This window comes from Mastigoproctus giganteus, chromosome 4 (genome assembly GCF_048544385.1).
Source record: "Mastigoproctus giganteus isolate SK-2022 chromosome 4, ASM4854438v1, whole genome shotgun sequence".
NCBI lineage: Eukaryota > Metazoa > Arthropoda > Arachnida > Uropygi > Thelyphonidae > Mastigoproctus > Mastigoproctus giganteus.
Window position 1 is genome coordinate 184,042,464 of NC_143578.1, and position 16,530 is coordinate 184,058,993.

General features: G+C 37.5%; 1 protein-coding gene across 3 annotated transcripts in view; it reads left to right on the top strand.

Moving 5' to 3' along the window:
* LOC150087241 (receptor-type tyrosine-protein phosphatase mu-like) overlaps positions 1 to 16,530 on the top strand; it is a 79,391-nt gene that overhangs the window by 21,674 nt on the left and 41,187 nt on the right. Inside the window, exon 1 of one of the 3 annotated variants that reach the window (XM_090371095.1) lies at positions 10,312 to 10,405. The exons of 1 other annotated variant lie outside the window; for it this stretch is intronic. In XM_090371095.1, the coding sequence (XP_090227221.1) occupies positions 10,392 to 10,405 (14 nt within the window). In that variant the 5' untranslated portion in view covers positions 10,312 to 10,391. Of the gene's footprint in view, positions 1 to 10,311; positions 10,406 to 15,818; positions 15,938 to 16,530 lie in introns of those variants that run through there. One more of the 3 variants, XM_090371094.1, reaches the window with a different exon arrangement.

Below are 16,530 nucleotides of genomic sequence, written 5' to 3' on the forward strand. Positions count from 1 at the left end.
TTTTTTGTTCGCATTGAACATAATTTGGTTAAAGTTATATTCGATGAATTTGTTTAGAAGTGTAACTTTGGAACATGGAGTTTTTCGTTTTATGGCAAAAAGCAACTTTAAAAAGATATCATCCCCCACCTTCACTGTCGTTTACTCTGAAATATTTAAATATACATACCATCCATGACCCATCCACTGTTTATCAAAGAAGAGTCCGAAGTATCAATGAACAAACTCCAGTAGAATTTGGCGTCCACAAACCTTTACAGAACTAAGACGTTACTACGTGAATAAGGTACATAATACAAACCCTAAACCGCTTCCAAGTGATTGAGGATATCTCCAAGACTTTATTCACCAACCAGAAAACGTGCGCGCTGTAATAGATGGCAACATAATCGCAAAACTGTTGTAATCATGGCAGAATTTACCAACAAAATTTCATCCTCTTGGTTATGTCATCGATCGACAGCTTCTGTACAAGCTGTAACTTGTATGGATTCATCCTCAGAAGTCGTATGGATTTCTCTGGGCTTCGCTTAAAACTACCTCGAGCCAGCTCCACTGCGTCCCCACTAACTTTTGTTCGTCCACCATCTCGGCCAGAATAACTGCACAAAAAAGCATCTTTTATGAATTTTTCGTACCACTGCATAACTGGAGGTCTACTCAGTGGCTTCCTCTTAAACCTTATTTGAAATTTACACCTAACAGCCGTGGCAGATTGCAGCGCGTTGAACCAAAGTACGCACTGCTTCTTCTAGGGGTTGCTATATGACGAAAAAACTATAACTGATTACAGTTTTGCGATTATGTTGCCGTCTACTGTGGCACGCACATTTTTTGGTTAGTAACTAAAAACTTTAAGCAGTTTTAGGTTTGTACCATGTGCCCTATCCACACTAAGTTTTAGTTTAGTAAAGGAGGTTTATGGACACAGAGGAGTAGAACAAAATCACCTACTAACATAAATTTAGCAACATTTTGAATGTTCGTAAATTTTAAGCACTTCATTTAAATTTTATCTTATATATCTCTTTAGGTATCATCATTTACCACTCTTTTTATAGAAGTTAAACACCGTTAACCTGTAGAAGTTGTCAACACTTGACGGCCGAATAACAAACATTTCGGGGCTGCCAAGTTTTATCAGTCTCGGCCAGAATACGCTGTGATAGGGCCGGTGTATCACCTGACGAAAATTAACGGATCAGCTCATACTATCCAACTTTAACCATTGTATTTCGCAGCTGGAAAGATGTAGTCCGCATGGAAGCGTTCCCAGACCAAAATTCTTCCATCAGAAACTGGGCACACCACGATCCAACACTTCAGAGAACTCATTTCCCCTCCCACCAGTATCCAGTTTCTGTGAGCAGACACCACTGTTGTAAATCATGGACTTCTGTTATCACTGGTTTGTACGCTGCGACCGCTCATGAAAACCGTTCCAATGTAATGACTTGTGTACGAGCACGCTGGCAGTTTGTCCTATGCAGCTCCTGCACCTTCTAAGAGACGTTTGTTTATTTATTTACTTATCAATACGAAGTAAAAGATGCCACGGGACAGTAAACTTGCTGGGATGGGTGTGGAAATATATTAGAACAACACGTTTGATGTACAAGACCAGTCAGGGTAGTATAAGATGTCTCTGGAAAGTTAAGATATGGACAAACATAAGTAAAAAAGTACAGGCAAAAGAGCGAGGGACCCATCGGTGCATCCTAAAGAGCTATTCTTGGATACATAGCTGAAACCTTAGGTAATAAGAATTTCATGAGAAATTTTGACAAGTTACTGTAAACTGTCTCCTCTGGAATCAGTTGTTGAAGGCGCCTTTGGATTTTTTAAGAATTCGTAGTGGATGGTGGTGCCGCATTAAGACGTTAACGAGTTGTTAAGAGTCAGAAACGGAAGGAATTCTGCTGAAGCGGCAGTGGCAATTTTGTTTTGCAACATTTGGCAGTTCTGAGGCCCCTTTCTATCAAAATACGCTGTCGGTTGCTTTGTAGTTCATTCTCATCTTCTTTGGCCCTTCCACTTCCGTATAATGTTCCATGCAGTGGTCCCTGGGGATCTACGAAATCCCTCTAACATCAGAACCTATAATGTGGCAAGCTGATTATTCGCTTTAGAACTCTGCTACACATAGCATTTCGCTTGAAATTGAACAAAATGCATTCTGGAATTCAATTAATATTCATACGCTGTTTATGGCATTCTCTGCATCGTGTGATTATCTTAGTCGTCTGAATCCTTTTGATAACAGTGCGTGCGTAAACTAAAGACTATAAATGAGAGAGTGAAACACTTACATTAACATGAAAATAGACAAAAAGAAAAAGAGAGCATCAAAGACTATGTCATTGGAAGGCACCAATCCTTGCATGCTTCAAAAGATAACATTTCTAATGGTCAACTGCACGACAGCAAAACGTTGACGGATGCCGCTGTGCAATCGAACTTAGAGGAATGAACGAAGATTGAAAACATTTTACAATACTCGTTGTGGCACTGAACGAAGGAGAAAAAAAAAACAGGAATGAAGAGTATTTCAAAAAGGAATTACCAGCATCGGATAGAGTCAACCTGGTAAAATACTAGTTTGCCAAAAAATATATAAAACCAGTTTTATGCATTTTTTCGCTCAAAAAAATGTTTATATTATTTTATACAACAAAAAGCTGTGGCCACCACGAAATCCATATGCGCAGGATGACAGTGGCTGAATAAAATATCCATTCTCGGAAAAAAAAAAAAAAAAAAAAATCAAAATAAGGGATCGTTGCTAACGAACAAAATAATAACAACCATTGCTCAAAACAAATAAAACCTATTTGTTTTAGGCATTTAGGCTACCGTAGGGAATGCGTGGGTACAATCCACAAACTTTATCCACTGTTCCTTATTAGTGTAAGGTTTAATGCCACGAGAGCTACTGAGGCCTGATTGTTTAATTCTTTGCACACGTGGCAGTTCAAGTAGAATTGTGCACTGGAAGTGTGTGTGTGTGTGTGTGTGTGTGTGTGTGTGTGTGTGTGTGTGTGTGTGTGTGTGTGTGTGTGTGTGTGTGGTTCTGAGCCATCGTAGGGAGAAGTTCTGTTTCCAAGAGCGAACGATCCTGTAATTTTGTTGTAGATGATTCAACTCTTAGAAAGTAGTAAAGACGGGGAAAGGCTGGTATTATTCCTAGGAAAGCTGCTAAAATTAAGACTGAAGGAATGTGGAAAAACAAATTGTTAGTGCGCACAAAGCAGCAATTGGGTGATAAAGAAAATGGCGGCACAGAGAGAAGCTCGGACTAGGAGAGTAGGCAAATTGTGTCAGAAAACTCGTGTCACCTCCAAGTGCAGATAATTAGCTTCGCTGTATCTAAACTCAAGACAGGTCTGCTTGTTCTGAGAGTCTTGATAACTTGGAAAGAAATAGCTGGAATATAAACACCTGGTAGAAGTGCAAGGAGAAGGAAATAGGTCTGAAATCATGACGTCCAATTAAGATGGATGCCAATGCACATTACACAACAGTGGTCTGAAGAAAAGTGGCCTAAAGTTGTACTTAGTGATGACATAAAAATTAATTTCCGTTGTAGCCACTACCGTTAAGTTTTTGCAGTTCCACGAATCTTCCTGTATGGTCAAAATCGTGAAGTTTCCCACCACTGTGATAGTCTGGGCATGTTTTTCAGCCAGTGATGTGGGACGATCGAAGTTAGTTTTGTGACAGCTACGAAGACGTTCTTCTCAGATACCCTCAACAACGGACAATTCATTTTTCAAGATGACTTTTGTCCCGTGTCACCGAGTAAAGTCTTAAAACCTTTTTTTTTGTCATCCAAAAAATGTTATATTCTTCTCCTGGTACGAGTAATCCACATGATTTAAACCCTTTAGAAAATCTGAATGAATTTAAAAGAGTTCATGAAAAAGACCTCCCAAGAAACTTATGATAAGAAAAGCGAGTGAGGCAGTAATTAGAGTAAGGACCTCGAAACATCGTAAGAAACATTAAAACCTCGTGTGCTTAAATTCTCAGATATCCGACAAATTATTAAATACTGTTTTAAATACCTTAGGCTTCAATTATTACTTAAAACCACATTAATAAAAGTTTAAGTAATAAACGTTTTTTAAAAAAATTGTGATTAGTTTTCTATTATTCTATCCATTAGTAATAGATGCCTGATATTTTCTGCCGAAATTAATAATTTTATTCGATCAATATCATCCGAATAATATGAAGTGCGTAGTGCAGACGGATTTTTATTAAATATATATATATCACGTATTTTTGAGCCTAAATGTAAAATAGATTCAGAAAAAAGTTAATATCAAGTATCATCTCGCTGAGCATTCATAACATCAGACACAATCTTAGACACATTTCCTAAAAGTTTTTGTATGTACTGACGGTAATATTTCCCTACACCTCCTCTAAGGGTAAAGGCTAGCTCTCTGCTTTAAGTATGTTGCCTGCCTTGTTCTGTCTCCCAGTCATTCAGAACATCCCAAAGGCTGTTTGATTCAGATTTTAATTCTGGGCTGAAAATGGCAGGTTCACTACCCTACCATCCGTTATGATTACCAAAATTGAATAAAACTAATTTAATATTATTATTAATAATTATTATTCTTATATTACTCAAACTACTCTTGCGTGCTTTGTGCCACAGAGTTGCACAAAGCATGCAGCAGTAGTCATGCTGATTGAAATACAGCCACCTCTTAAAAGAACTTCCAGAACTGATCAGAATGTCATATTCTGCCTTAAAATTGTGCTCTTGGGCCCCATCGATGACAACCTGCGGACCAAGTAAAAACCACATAAAATAGGCCATACTAACACACGAACTGTTGGGGATATATATATAATATGGATGAAACCGTTCTTTGGTCATACCCCACACCAAGGCGCGTTCTTCTTATGCCTGGACGACGCAGCAAGATTCATCACGCGAGAGAAATTGCCATTGCTTTAATATATAATGCTTCCGTCCTCTACACGAGTACAGGCGGTGACACGCGCTGCTGGGAAAGAGTTTTGACCTGCGACGATGGTAACCCATTCTACGAAGTGTTTTTGCGATGGTTGTTGGTCCTACGCTTATCCCAGTCCCGTCAACTGTCTCCCGAATCAGCTCTTTAGGGTTGTCTTTGTGATTTCCTCTCACAATCCGTTTCAAAAGTCAACATTCTCTGGTGTGGGAAAGGTCTTTAATGGTGGACTACCTGATTTGGATTGGATTTTAATTACCTTCTGTCTTCCATTGGCGTATGATGTTTCGAACAGTTCGTTTTGGATGTCCACTCTGGTGACAAGCCCGCTATGAGACAACTTACTAATAACACTTCTTTTGACGGGATCCAGGTCCTTTTCTCGTCCAATTCTGTTCCATCAACCTGTCACTGAGTGTGCCTACCTTCCATATCCTATTTTTAACATCTACATCTCACATTACGACCTCTGGAATTAACCATTATTTCCCAGGAGTGTGGGATCCCAACACATGGTACACATGCTTGATTTTTTTCTTTTTTAATACGAATACTTCGGCACAGCCACCCAGTGGAAAGTGGACTTAACAGAGTCATTGAAACTCTTATTTATGACAGCCACCCACTTAACAAGGGAGCATACATTTTTTTGTATGCGTGTATGGCTTCAAAGACGGACTGGACAACAGAGTTTGCATATCTTAAAAGCGACCCAAGCAAACGTCTGGGGCGCTGTTCCTGGAAGGAAACAGGCATATTTTCTTAGAATTACTAGCAGCTGGTTTAGGATGACGGGGGGTGGGGAGACTAGGTATCACATGACAGAATAACTGTGGTGACAATCGATAATTAAAGAAAATTACGTCACTTGGAATCGTTTAGTTAATATTAAAATGAATCAAATACACCAAAACAATGCAAGTCAAGTTAGAAATAATGACGCTATAAAAATCTCTTTCTTCCTTCTTTTTTTCAGACTATTCCTCAGGTTGAACACAGTCTGAATGCAAAAAAAATTTAGTCGTTTCTGGGTTTTCAGTTTATTTCTAGGAGCACAGTCTCGGAGATTCCGAAAGGAATGGTCCAGAGGCAGCGTTCTTGATAACTGGTATTGCCACTTCAATACCTGTAATCAAGAACGCTACATCCGAACCAATTCTAACAAAAATGCATTTGTGTATATTTTTCGTTAGCATACCAATATTATCACTCGTCGTAGAATTACTGCTAGCTGGTTTTAAATTTAATTAAATTGAAGCTCATATTCAATAAGCATGTTATTCTTAAGAAAGACAAATGAAAAATCATAATATAAAATGAATTTTCTGTTAATAGTCCGGGACGGCCACATTGAGTCGTAGAAGTTCGTTGTACAATTTTTAAAAGGTTAAGTCGCTCCTACACTTTTCTCTTTGGCCTGTTTTTTTTTTTTTTTTTTTTTAAGATTAGTTTTTATTACGTGGAACTAGGTTAATGAAATGTTAATTTCATTGCGAGCCCTCGCGCCACGTGATAGAAGTAACTATGGTGACGGTGACAATCGGCAATTAAAGAAAACGACGCCACCTGGAATTGTTTTCGTTAGTGTTAAAAGGAATGAAATGAGCCAAAATAATGGCGACCACTTAGAATAAGTGTCACGCTACAAAAAAAAGCGATCTTTATCAATTTGTAAAGAAAGGAGACATTTTTGCACGTAATAACCTTAGATAAAAATCACAACGTAATCAACTTCAAACAAATAAAGCTGTGTTGTTGAAATATTTTAAGTGAGTCAATTCTGCTTATATATATATATATATATATATATATATATATATATATATATATATATATATAGCGGGAAAATTGCGCTTTCTATACTTTTCCTTCTTGTGTCTTTTAAGAAAGACAACATACTGTAGTCATGCACGTTTCAACAAACCGGATTTTACCATGTGTCACTCGAACCGAAGGTCTCAATAAAACACGAGCTAACAGGTGAAATTTTCAGTTAACTTTTTTTTTGAAGACCGGAATTCGTATTTCCTTGAGTTTCGTCAAATATATAGGATCACAGGAAGCAAATCAACAATACTTTCATATTCTGATATACCTGGACTGACTGTCCGGAATTTGGGAACGCAAGAGTGCTAATGCAGCCCTCCCCCCTCCAAAAAAAAATAATAAAACTGGATTGTTTTAAAAACTTCATTTTAATAATATTTTTATTTAATTTCTTTTAACAAAACTATTACAGGTGGCGTCATTTTTCAAACTTCCGATTGTCATCGCAGTTACTTGTCACGTGACGCGCGCAATGAAATTAATCTAGTTTACCATTAAAAAAAGATTAGAAGCTAGCCAAAAAAGGGTAGAGCTTTAATCCTTTCAAAAACAGTTAAAGATTGTAACAAATGTTTCATTCCTTCTGTCGCAGAATGCCATGATTATTGAATAAGAATTGAAAGATTATTATTATTATCTAAGACCTATTGGCAGTAACTCTAAAATGAGAACAAACAATATGAGCACAGTATATGAGTAATATATCGGTAATAAGTCTCATATATATAAAAAAAAACAACTTTTCTCCCCTTATACAGTATATGAATGTTTTCTATTGTTCCACTGTCCAGAATTCTGGATTGCGCCACTGCTGTCTATATTTATAATAAGTAATCGATCTTTTTTCGTTACTGAAGTTATGAAAACGAGCAATGAATTCGTTGCAAATTATTCAACTGTTCTTGGATTTGCGTAGTGTTTCTAATAGCCCAACCTCTTATTTCGAAAGGAATTAACACCTGTGAAATGACCATGAAGTCTTGCGATGTTTCTCAACTCTACGATTAAAAGCATAACACAGAACTATTACATCTTTATGCCTACACCATTCTGGGCACTGCCAGCTGCCATTCAATACTCCACTCGGCAGCTGTACGTTGTATTGTTGATGTCTTTATGTTACCATGGAAATCGGTGTCCTTGGAAACATGGTCTGGCACTATTATTATGAGTAGTAGTGTCAGAGCGTCATGCTTAGTGCCCGACAGCTACCCAGGTTCGTAGAAATTTAGTTTAATTTTAATGTTGCTTGTAACTGCTGACAGATAGACATTCTTTTAGAGGCGTGAAACGTATTTGTACTTCGGGATTTCTGAATCACAGGACCGACAGAAGACAATCGACTGGTTGGTTCTGCTATGCTATTTGCGTGAGGGGCAAAAAGTAAACAGAAAGAAAAATTCTGTTCCAGCAGTCTTGCATTGAATTTTAACTCACGCCGTTGTAATCCAGTAAAAAGGACGCAAGATAATCTTAAAAGGTTGGACATTCCATTCCAAGAAATATTTTACTGGTACAACAAATTTATTTTAAATACGTTCTTTTGGTTGTACCTATTGCTCTATTACAAGTGAATAGCATACCGGACTTTCTGAATATGGTAGTTGTTCAGTAAAGATCCAATGACCTCGAAAAAAAAGTAACTGTAAAAAAAGGATTTTTTTTTTTTTTTTTTTTTTTTAAATCAGAGAGCTCATGATCTACGTAGTTTATAGATCATGAGCTATCTCATGCACGAAGTAGGGTGAAGATAAATCATTTGCTTCCCAAAAAACTAAAACAATTCGGGGCGTGATGAATGCAGTATATGGGAAAGGATTGCTCATCCTGTACTGTTGCCACATGGGGTATAAGTTCAAATGGAGACGCATTAGTGTTCGTGGTGCAGAAATTTAAGGATGCTCAACAACTTCTTCAGAGAGGAAAATGTTAAAAAAACAGCGAAATTTATCATGGAAGCCCGTCGTAGTCTGTGTACTGACTTTGTGGAAAACGCTTGTTGTTTGGTTTTTAGGAGCATTAGCAACTAAGGCCATATTGCTCCGGGATATGCGGTGGTCATTCCCTGACCTTTCCGCAATCTTCGTATTTGGTGGTGACGGGCTCGAACCCCGGTCTAATCAAGAAGCGTGTGCTACCCACTGCTGCTCCTTCCCACCTGGCTACTGAGGCGCTGTGGAAAACGCGCAAAACCTTCTGCACCTCCATGTGATTTCTACCTGATGGTCTCTCGACCTGTTGTCAACTTTCCAGAAGACCTTAAGATAGAATTGTGGGGAAGGTTTTGCATAATGTTCTACATGGGAATAGCGTGGTTGGATGTTTGTGGGCTTCTGTGGAACAGACTACTTTGTCGTAGTGCGCCCGTCACATATGGTACTAATATGACCTCTACATGTATCATAATCCATAAGTTTGTGTTTAAAGACCGATATATATGTTGTACCGACCGAAAAATCCTACTCGCTCCACCTAAGATCAGCTAACTCCACTCCCGATCGAAGCAGTCTTTACGTCCTCTAGTCTACGACGGGATTGGAACCCAGCCCTCTTCAAATGAGTGACAAGTGAAAAACCCACTAAACTGTCATAACAGCTTGGCGTGATCCATGCCAATTATTTTCTACATGGCATCCCATCATGGGAATATGATACTCCAACCTTCTGTTCCATTTTCATTTACGGAAAAACCGCATGGAATGCTGACCAAATGTGTGCATCAACAACGTTCTCCTGTCCATGCACTTTCCATTTTTTTTTGAGCAGTAAATATTTTATTATGATAAAGATATAGTGATTTCTGGGACCGAATATTTGTTTCATCGTGAACAGCTGGAAGGGTTTTTTTTTTTTTTAATTAAACTATTTTTTTTTAAATTTAAAACCAAAGTGAGCCCGTTCAAACATAATCCAATCACTGGATATATGTTGTATCTTTCTTACGTTAAAGATCGTCGCCGAACTTAATCAGAACGCAGGGTCAGCTATATTAAAATTATTAGAGCGAGCTACTATATTTCTCGATGAATAATTAAACTAGCAAGTTTCCAATAAACGTTAAAGTTATGGGGCATTTCAAAAGAAGTTAAAAACAACTGCATACACCCGTTCATTATCGGCGGCTGGGTAACTAATGTTTCTCAAATATACTCTGAGAACTTCATGTTAGAAGAATAATTGATTAATTTCATCTAATTTCAACACGAGACACTTTAAAATGCTTTCTAGGAAACATATGACGTTGGACGATCCGGAGACTTCATTTAATTTCGGTACCCTTCACTTTCCAGGAAGGAACTCTTAATTAAAGACCCACAACACCATCTCAGCTTTTCTGAAATAATGTTCTTTGGCTAACATTCAACAGAATTCGACATTTTTAACCTTGAAAACTGGAAAGATTCTTGCAATTCAAAGCATGATTTGAACTAGGTGCTCCTGGTCAGCCCTCAATATTAGTAATGACATCAGACAGTGTTGGATATTTAAAGCAGTTACCAAGTCCACATATTTTATTCCGACAACTCAGTCATCTTTCACCACTTTCAAGCTTAGCTCTAAACGTTTGTATATGCAATGTCGACAACCAAGTATGTATATTTGACTCTCTCTCTCTCTCTCTCTCTCTCATTTTTTCTATAATGGGTGCTGATGCTTCCTTAGTATTTCCTGTGAATCTTAGTATTTCTCAAACCAGAATCATTTTATTATTAGTTGTAGTAGAAAGTTGAACACTGATTTAAAAATTTTTAAATCAATATGTTGTACAGTACCGTGGTTTATTTCTTATAAAATACCGTACGGAAACGATATAATTCGGTTTTATAAAAGTGAGGGTGCTGTAGAAGAAGGGTTAAAACAGTAAAAAATTCGGAAAATGGGAATTCTTTAATTATGGGGGCAGCAGAAAACAGATAAGGTGGTTGCGAAGGAAAAGGCCACCTCAAAAGAATTGAAGCGCATAACAATGATAAAAAAGGGAGCCTTCTTATCTGCTCATTTATCCCACGCAGCTGTTCTGCGGAAAGGGTCTGAATGCAACTCAGCCATATCTCTGGCAACTTTGTTTTCATGTCCGGTCCACGTTCATCAAGGGTGGGACAAAAGCGACCATCAGGAGAGTTGTTTGAAGGAGATCAAACTCCACTTCCCCATTGTTCTCATTCCTCATTTGGCAAAAACTTTGTTCGTGAGCCAACAATATATACTGATGGTGATTGCCTGTACCTCTGGCAAGAAAAGGGTACTCGGAGCAGTCATCTGTGTTCTTGAAAGTACGGCGTGGTTAGCCAACATTCCAGAGGGAGCAAACGACAGAGTAAAAAAAAAAAAAAAAAAAAAAAACCGAGAGAAATACCAATTTAGTTTCTTTGTGTCAATGACCATCGTAATTTTGCCTTTAATTTCACTAGCTGGCATTCCTCCTAAGTACTCTATGACATGATTTGCTATTATTTCTTTCTGCAAAACCTTTCTCGGCAGATTTTACTGAACATGAAATAATAAGTGCGACAGTATTCGCCATTTGTTTAAGTTGAAATATACATTTAAGTTTTACACTTGATGAGTTACCTCTAATGATTAAACAACGACAACAGTTCCACTAGGATACCATACATTTCTAATGAGTAATATTTTCAACATGAGGCGTGTCATCTCACTGAGCATTCAATTAAATGAAAAAGAGAGACCTTTACTGTCCTTCCTACAAACTCATTCATTTTCGTAAAGACAAATTAAATCATGGAATTGTATTTGCATTTCGCGCGCAACGATTAAGCTATTTCTTTGGCAGTTATATATACAACGGTGGACAAAATAAAAGAAAAATCTGATACGAAAGTAATAGTTTTTGTAATGGCTGTATGACATATTTATGAACATGAAGTGGTCACTTTTTTTTTTGTTTGTTTGTTTGTTTTTTGCAGGGAGTACTGAAGGAAAGCCGATGTTTATTAAGAGGTCATATGAAAAGTACACGAAGAAAATAACCGACCAGCCGAATTTCAAAGGGGCCAAAACTGTTGGTGCACATTTAGCAGAGGCATCGGAGATGCAGTTGCTCTGCATCGAAAGTGATGTCTGCATTCACCAAGCATGGAAAAACAAAATCTGGTAGGACAGATTGTGGCAAAAATAGAAAATGAACGAAACAGACTGCCGGACAATGAAAAGGATTTTAGCCCAAAAATATAAAACTGTCTCAAAAATAACTGCCGAACTTAAAATTACTCTCCGCAATCCAGTGTCTAGTAAAGCAATTCGGTGAGAACTTCATAAAGCTGAAATTTATGGCAGAGCCGCTATTGGCAAACCACTCGTTACTGATGGCAATGCTATAAAAAAGGAAGCAGTGGTGTAAGAAGCACAAAAACTGGACTTGATGATTGGAAACATGTGATACGTTAAGATGAATCATCACTCACTTTTTTCAAACGCCAGGGAGGGTTAACGTTTAGTGAATGCCAAAGGAAGCGCATCATCCTGACTATCTTGTGCCAACCATCAAACATGGAGGCGGAGAATCAACAATGGTTTGGGCAGTAACATCTTGGTATTCTTTTGATCCCATCATGCCGACCGGGCTAGCCGAGTGGGTAAAGTACCTGTCCGGCAACCCAAAGGTCGCGGGTTCGATTCCCGCCTCGGGCTTGGATCAAAGTACTGCAAAAACCTTGGGAGGTGCAATATGGCCACAGAAGCCGATGCGCCAACAACTATCAAATCAAAAAAAAAAAAAAAAAAAAAAAAAAGATCCCATCATCATCCTGAACGGGAGAATTACTGCCGCTGATTACCATGATATTCTGAGTGACAAGGTTCATCCCATGGTGCAGACAAGGTTTTCCACAAACGACGCCATGTTTGAAGATGATAATGCTCCAATACACACAGCTAGATACGTCCAACCGTAGTTTGAGACTGAAACTGAGGCTAAGCATCTCTCATGGGATGCAAGGACTTAAACGTTATTGAACCATTGTGGGCATACATAGAGAAGAGAGTACGAATCAGATTTCCTCCACTTTCGCCACTCAAAGTTCTTGAACTGTTACTGAAGAGGAATACTGGAAGAAACATCCAGTATTCCTCTTAAGACGGTTTAGGATTTATTTGTATCTATTCCAACGTAGAATACAAGCTGTTTTAAAAGCAAAGGGTTGCTCGACACCATATTAGTGCACACTTGTAACTCTCTTATCACAGGTGTCTCTATTATTTTGTCCATTCCTAGTATATTTCTCAGGAAAACAACTTTTTTTTTTTAAGAATTAACCCTAAATATCAAAACTTAAATGATGATTAAATTAATGAGGCTTGTACAGCGGCTTTAAAAAGCTATGTATGTGCAATCCTATCTTCATCGCCAAGTATATGTCAGTAAGGTATACATTATCCCTTATAAGTAATTTAATTTTTCCTTTTCAGAAGTCTCTGCAGTCCAAATTATGAGTTTGTTTTATCCCAAATTTGGCATCTGCATGTTTTAAAGCGTGCAGAAGGAAACAAAAAATTACAAAAGTTCACAGAACCAAAGGACCCGCCAGAAAATGGAAATTTGTATCTCATCTGAAGGGTGATTTGATGTTCAAATCACCCTTCAGATGCGATATATCAAAGAGAGTATTCCATTCAGTGAGCATCTCAGAGATGCGCTGAACAAAGTCCGTGCGTGTTTTGCAAAACTAAAAGGCCTATGAGAAATAGTTACTAAATTTTAGGAAATACTGTAGCAACATTACGTGACAGGCGGACAGTGATGACTTTACACACGTTGCTAAGGAGATGGCCTGATTCAGTGGTCCTTGACCTTTTTCTCCCAACACACACCCGAAACTCTCGAGATATCCATACGCCCCTGCCCTTTTGTGAATATGAGTTTAAAAAGCGACGATTTTAAGCTGAGCGCTCTGCACCCCTTGCAGTACTTCCGCAATCTCAGGGCCGGACAACGTAGTTAAGAAACGCTGGACTACATGCTCGATAAATCGGTTCAATACGCATCGCAGAATTCATTCATCGAGTATTATACGCCGGAACACCAATGAAAATGTTTTGGGAGAACAAGAACCAAAAAAAAGATGCCCATCTAACTTGTAAATGTGATGATAATGCTCCAATGAATTCACTTTCTTGCGTGCCACGTATAGCGCTAAACATATTCGATAATACGATAATAAAAATAAAATCGTGTTCTTTTAGTTGAGAATAATTTATTCGACAATCACGACTGGGTAATATTAACCAGTTAGCGATGAGTCAACTGGCCTAAACACAGAACTTACTGCAGGACGTGCAGATCCCCTCCCTATATCCACACCGGCCTCCGCTTTTACAATTTCGCAATCTAATTATTAATAACATCTCTGGACGAAGTGACTGTACATTATTTATAATGTTATCAAATTATGTACAAAATGTGGGCCTCACAAGTATATTAACAACGTCACCAATTCTGCTAAACTTTTAAACTTCCGTGTTCGCTGCCAGAAGTAAAAAAAAAAAAAATTTTTTTTTTTTTTTTTTTTTTTTTTTTTACATTCTGCTTTGGCCCCCAGGTGGCTAGAGGAGTTTGCAGCTTAATTGTAACTGTTTCCGACAGCCAGTATAAAAGAATCTGAAAATTTTTTCGCGTATAATATACATCTTCTGTATTGCATCTTTTAACAAATTAATTTTTAATTAAATGATATTAATTAGGAAAATGCACATTATTAGATCACTTTGTGAATACTAATTTGTTAAATGTTATTTATTTATTATAGCAAAAAAAAAAAAAAACTACCCAGCCAGCTCATGCAGATATTTTTCATGAAATTTTCGTGTTATTCGGATAAGTTCGTAACAGTCACTTTTGCATACGTTGTGACAAACGCTGCCACAACGTATATAGACCTCGTATATATATAGCAATATATGGATAATTAGATTTTAGGATTATATAAAAAGTCACGCGTGTTTTATGATTATATAAAGTCACGTGTGTGTGTGTGTCGTGGATGCTTTAGCCAAGCAAATATTAAAGCTCTAAAATAGGCAAATAAATCTATATGAGTACATTCGAAAGATTATGGAAATCCACCGATCTCTAATCGAATGATTTATAATCGATTTTAAACATTCGATGCTCATCACTATATAATACCGACTACGTACAGTGGGATTTGGTTCTGATTATGGAGTAGTGTAACTCCGCTTGTGGCGCTGTGGGAAAATTCGCAGCCAGTAGTTGGCTGGTATTTCGGCCTTCCTTAACAGCTAAAATTGAAGATATAAACTCGTTGGGGCCCTTCGGGAGTAGGGCTGTATCAAAGGATAAAAAATTCACGATCGTAAGCCCTAATTTCTTTAGCTCATGTGATACTACGAGTCGTATTTTCATTTCAACGAAGAAAAGGAAATGCGTATCCATCATATCTATGGGATTTTTTTAACAAAACATGGTCATGAGAATGTACTGATGTGGTTAAATTATCTCTTGATACAGAATTGGACTAGGGGTTTCCGATGAATTTTGGTGATAAGGTGTTATTAAAAGAATTTAAAAATAAAAAATCAATCAATCACAAAGTGTACAAGTTTATTAACGTCTGCTCAGAGATTAACGTGCCCAAATACATTTGGGAAACTTCATGTTAGAACAATAATTCCCAACTTCAATACAATTTCAAAAAGCTTGTTGATTTTGTTTATTTAGGAGATTTTTGACGCAACGTTTCCTGTAATCGTATGCATTTCTTCTAACACATTTTAGAAAGTTTACAATTTTAATCGTGCAGACCATTTCAATTCCTTGACTTCCTCAAAAGGAAGTCATAATTAAGACATCGCAATTCCATCGCAGTTTTTTTTTTTCGGAAAATTTGGCTGGCATTCAATGAAATCAGACATTTATCGCCTTGGAAACAGGACACGAACGGATTTCCTACTTCCCGTTTCCGTAATTTGATTTAAGTAATTGTGGCCATATTTTCAGTCATTAAGAATGACATCGAGCACGGCGTTTAATATTTAAAACCAGTCCATTTAATTTTGTTAGTAGTAGATCCAACGCCTCCGCAGCTATCTTCCAGGGTGTAAAGCTCAGCTATAAAAGTGGTTTGCATAATGAAGACAGCCAAGTACGTACGTTTGATTTGCTATGTGCCTGTGTAATTACTTAAATTTTCTATTGAAGATGCCGATTCTTCTTTATTTCCTAATCGACTGCGAACATTAGAAATTTCTTAAACCAGAATTATTTTGTCCATTTATATTTAAACTTTTAATGCTCAATTCTGGTAAAAGTAACGATAGAATTTGCCGGCTTCCTGTAAAATCTTAAAAAAACAAATTTTGACTATAAGTTTCACTTTCTTCCTGTAGCGGGATGAAGAAAGTTGTAAAACAAAATCTGTCAGCGGTGACTGTAGGCTCCATAAAGAAATTACGTATATGCTCGTATTTAGCAAGGAGCGATGTCTAAGAACGAGTGGACAAGGTGATTTTCAGGAGGAAAATAAAAACAAAAGGATAACAGAAAATAATAATGATAAAAATGGCAGCCGGCTTATTTTTCCATTTACTTCCCACACCGTGGAAAGAACCCGAGTGCAATTCAAATCACATCCTTTGCGGTTCTGCTTTTCATGAATGGGATGGGACAGAAGTGACTCAAGGAAATTATTATACATCGAGTAGCCACTTTATTAGGTACACCTACTTAATAATGAAT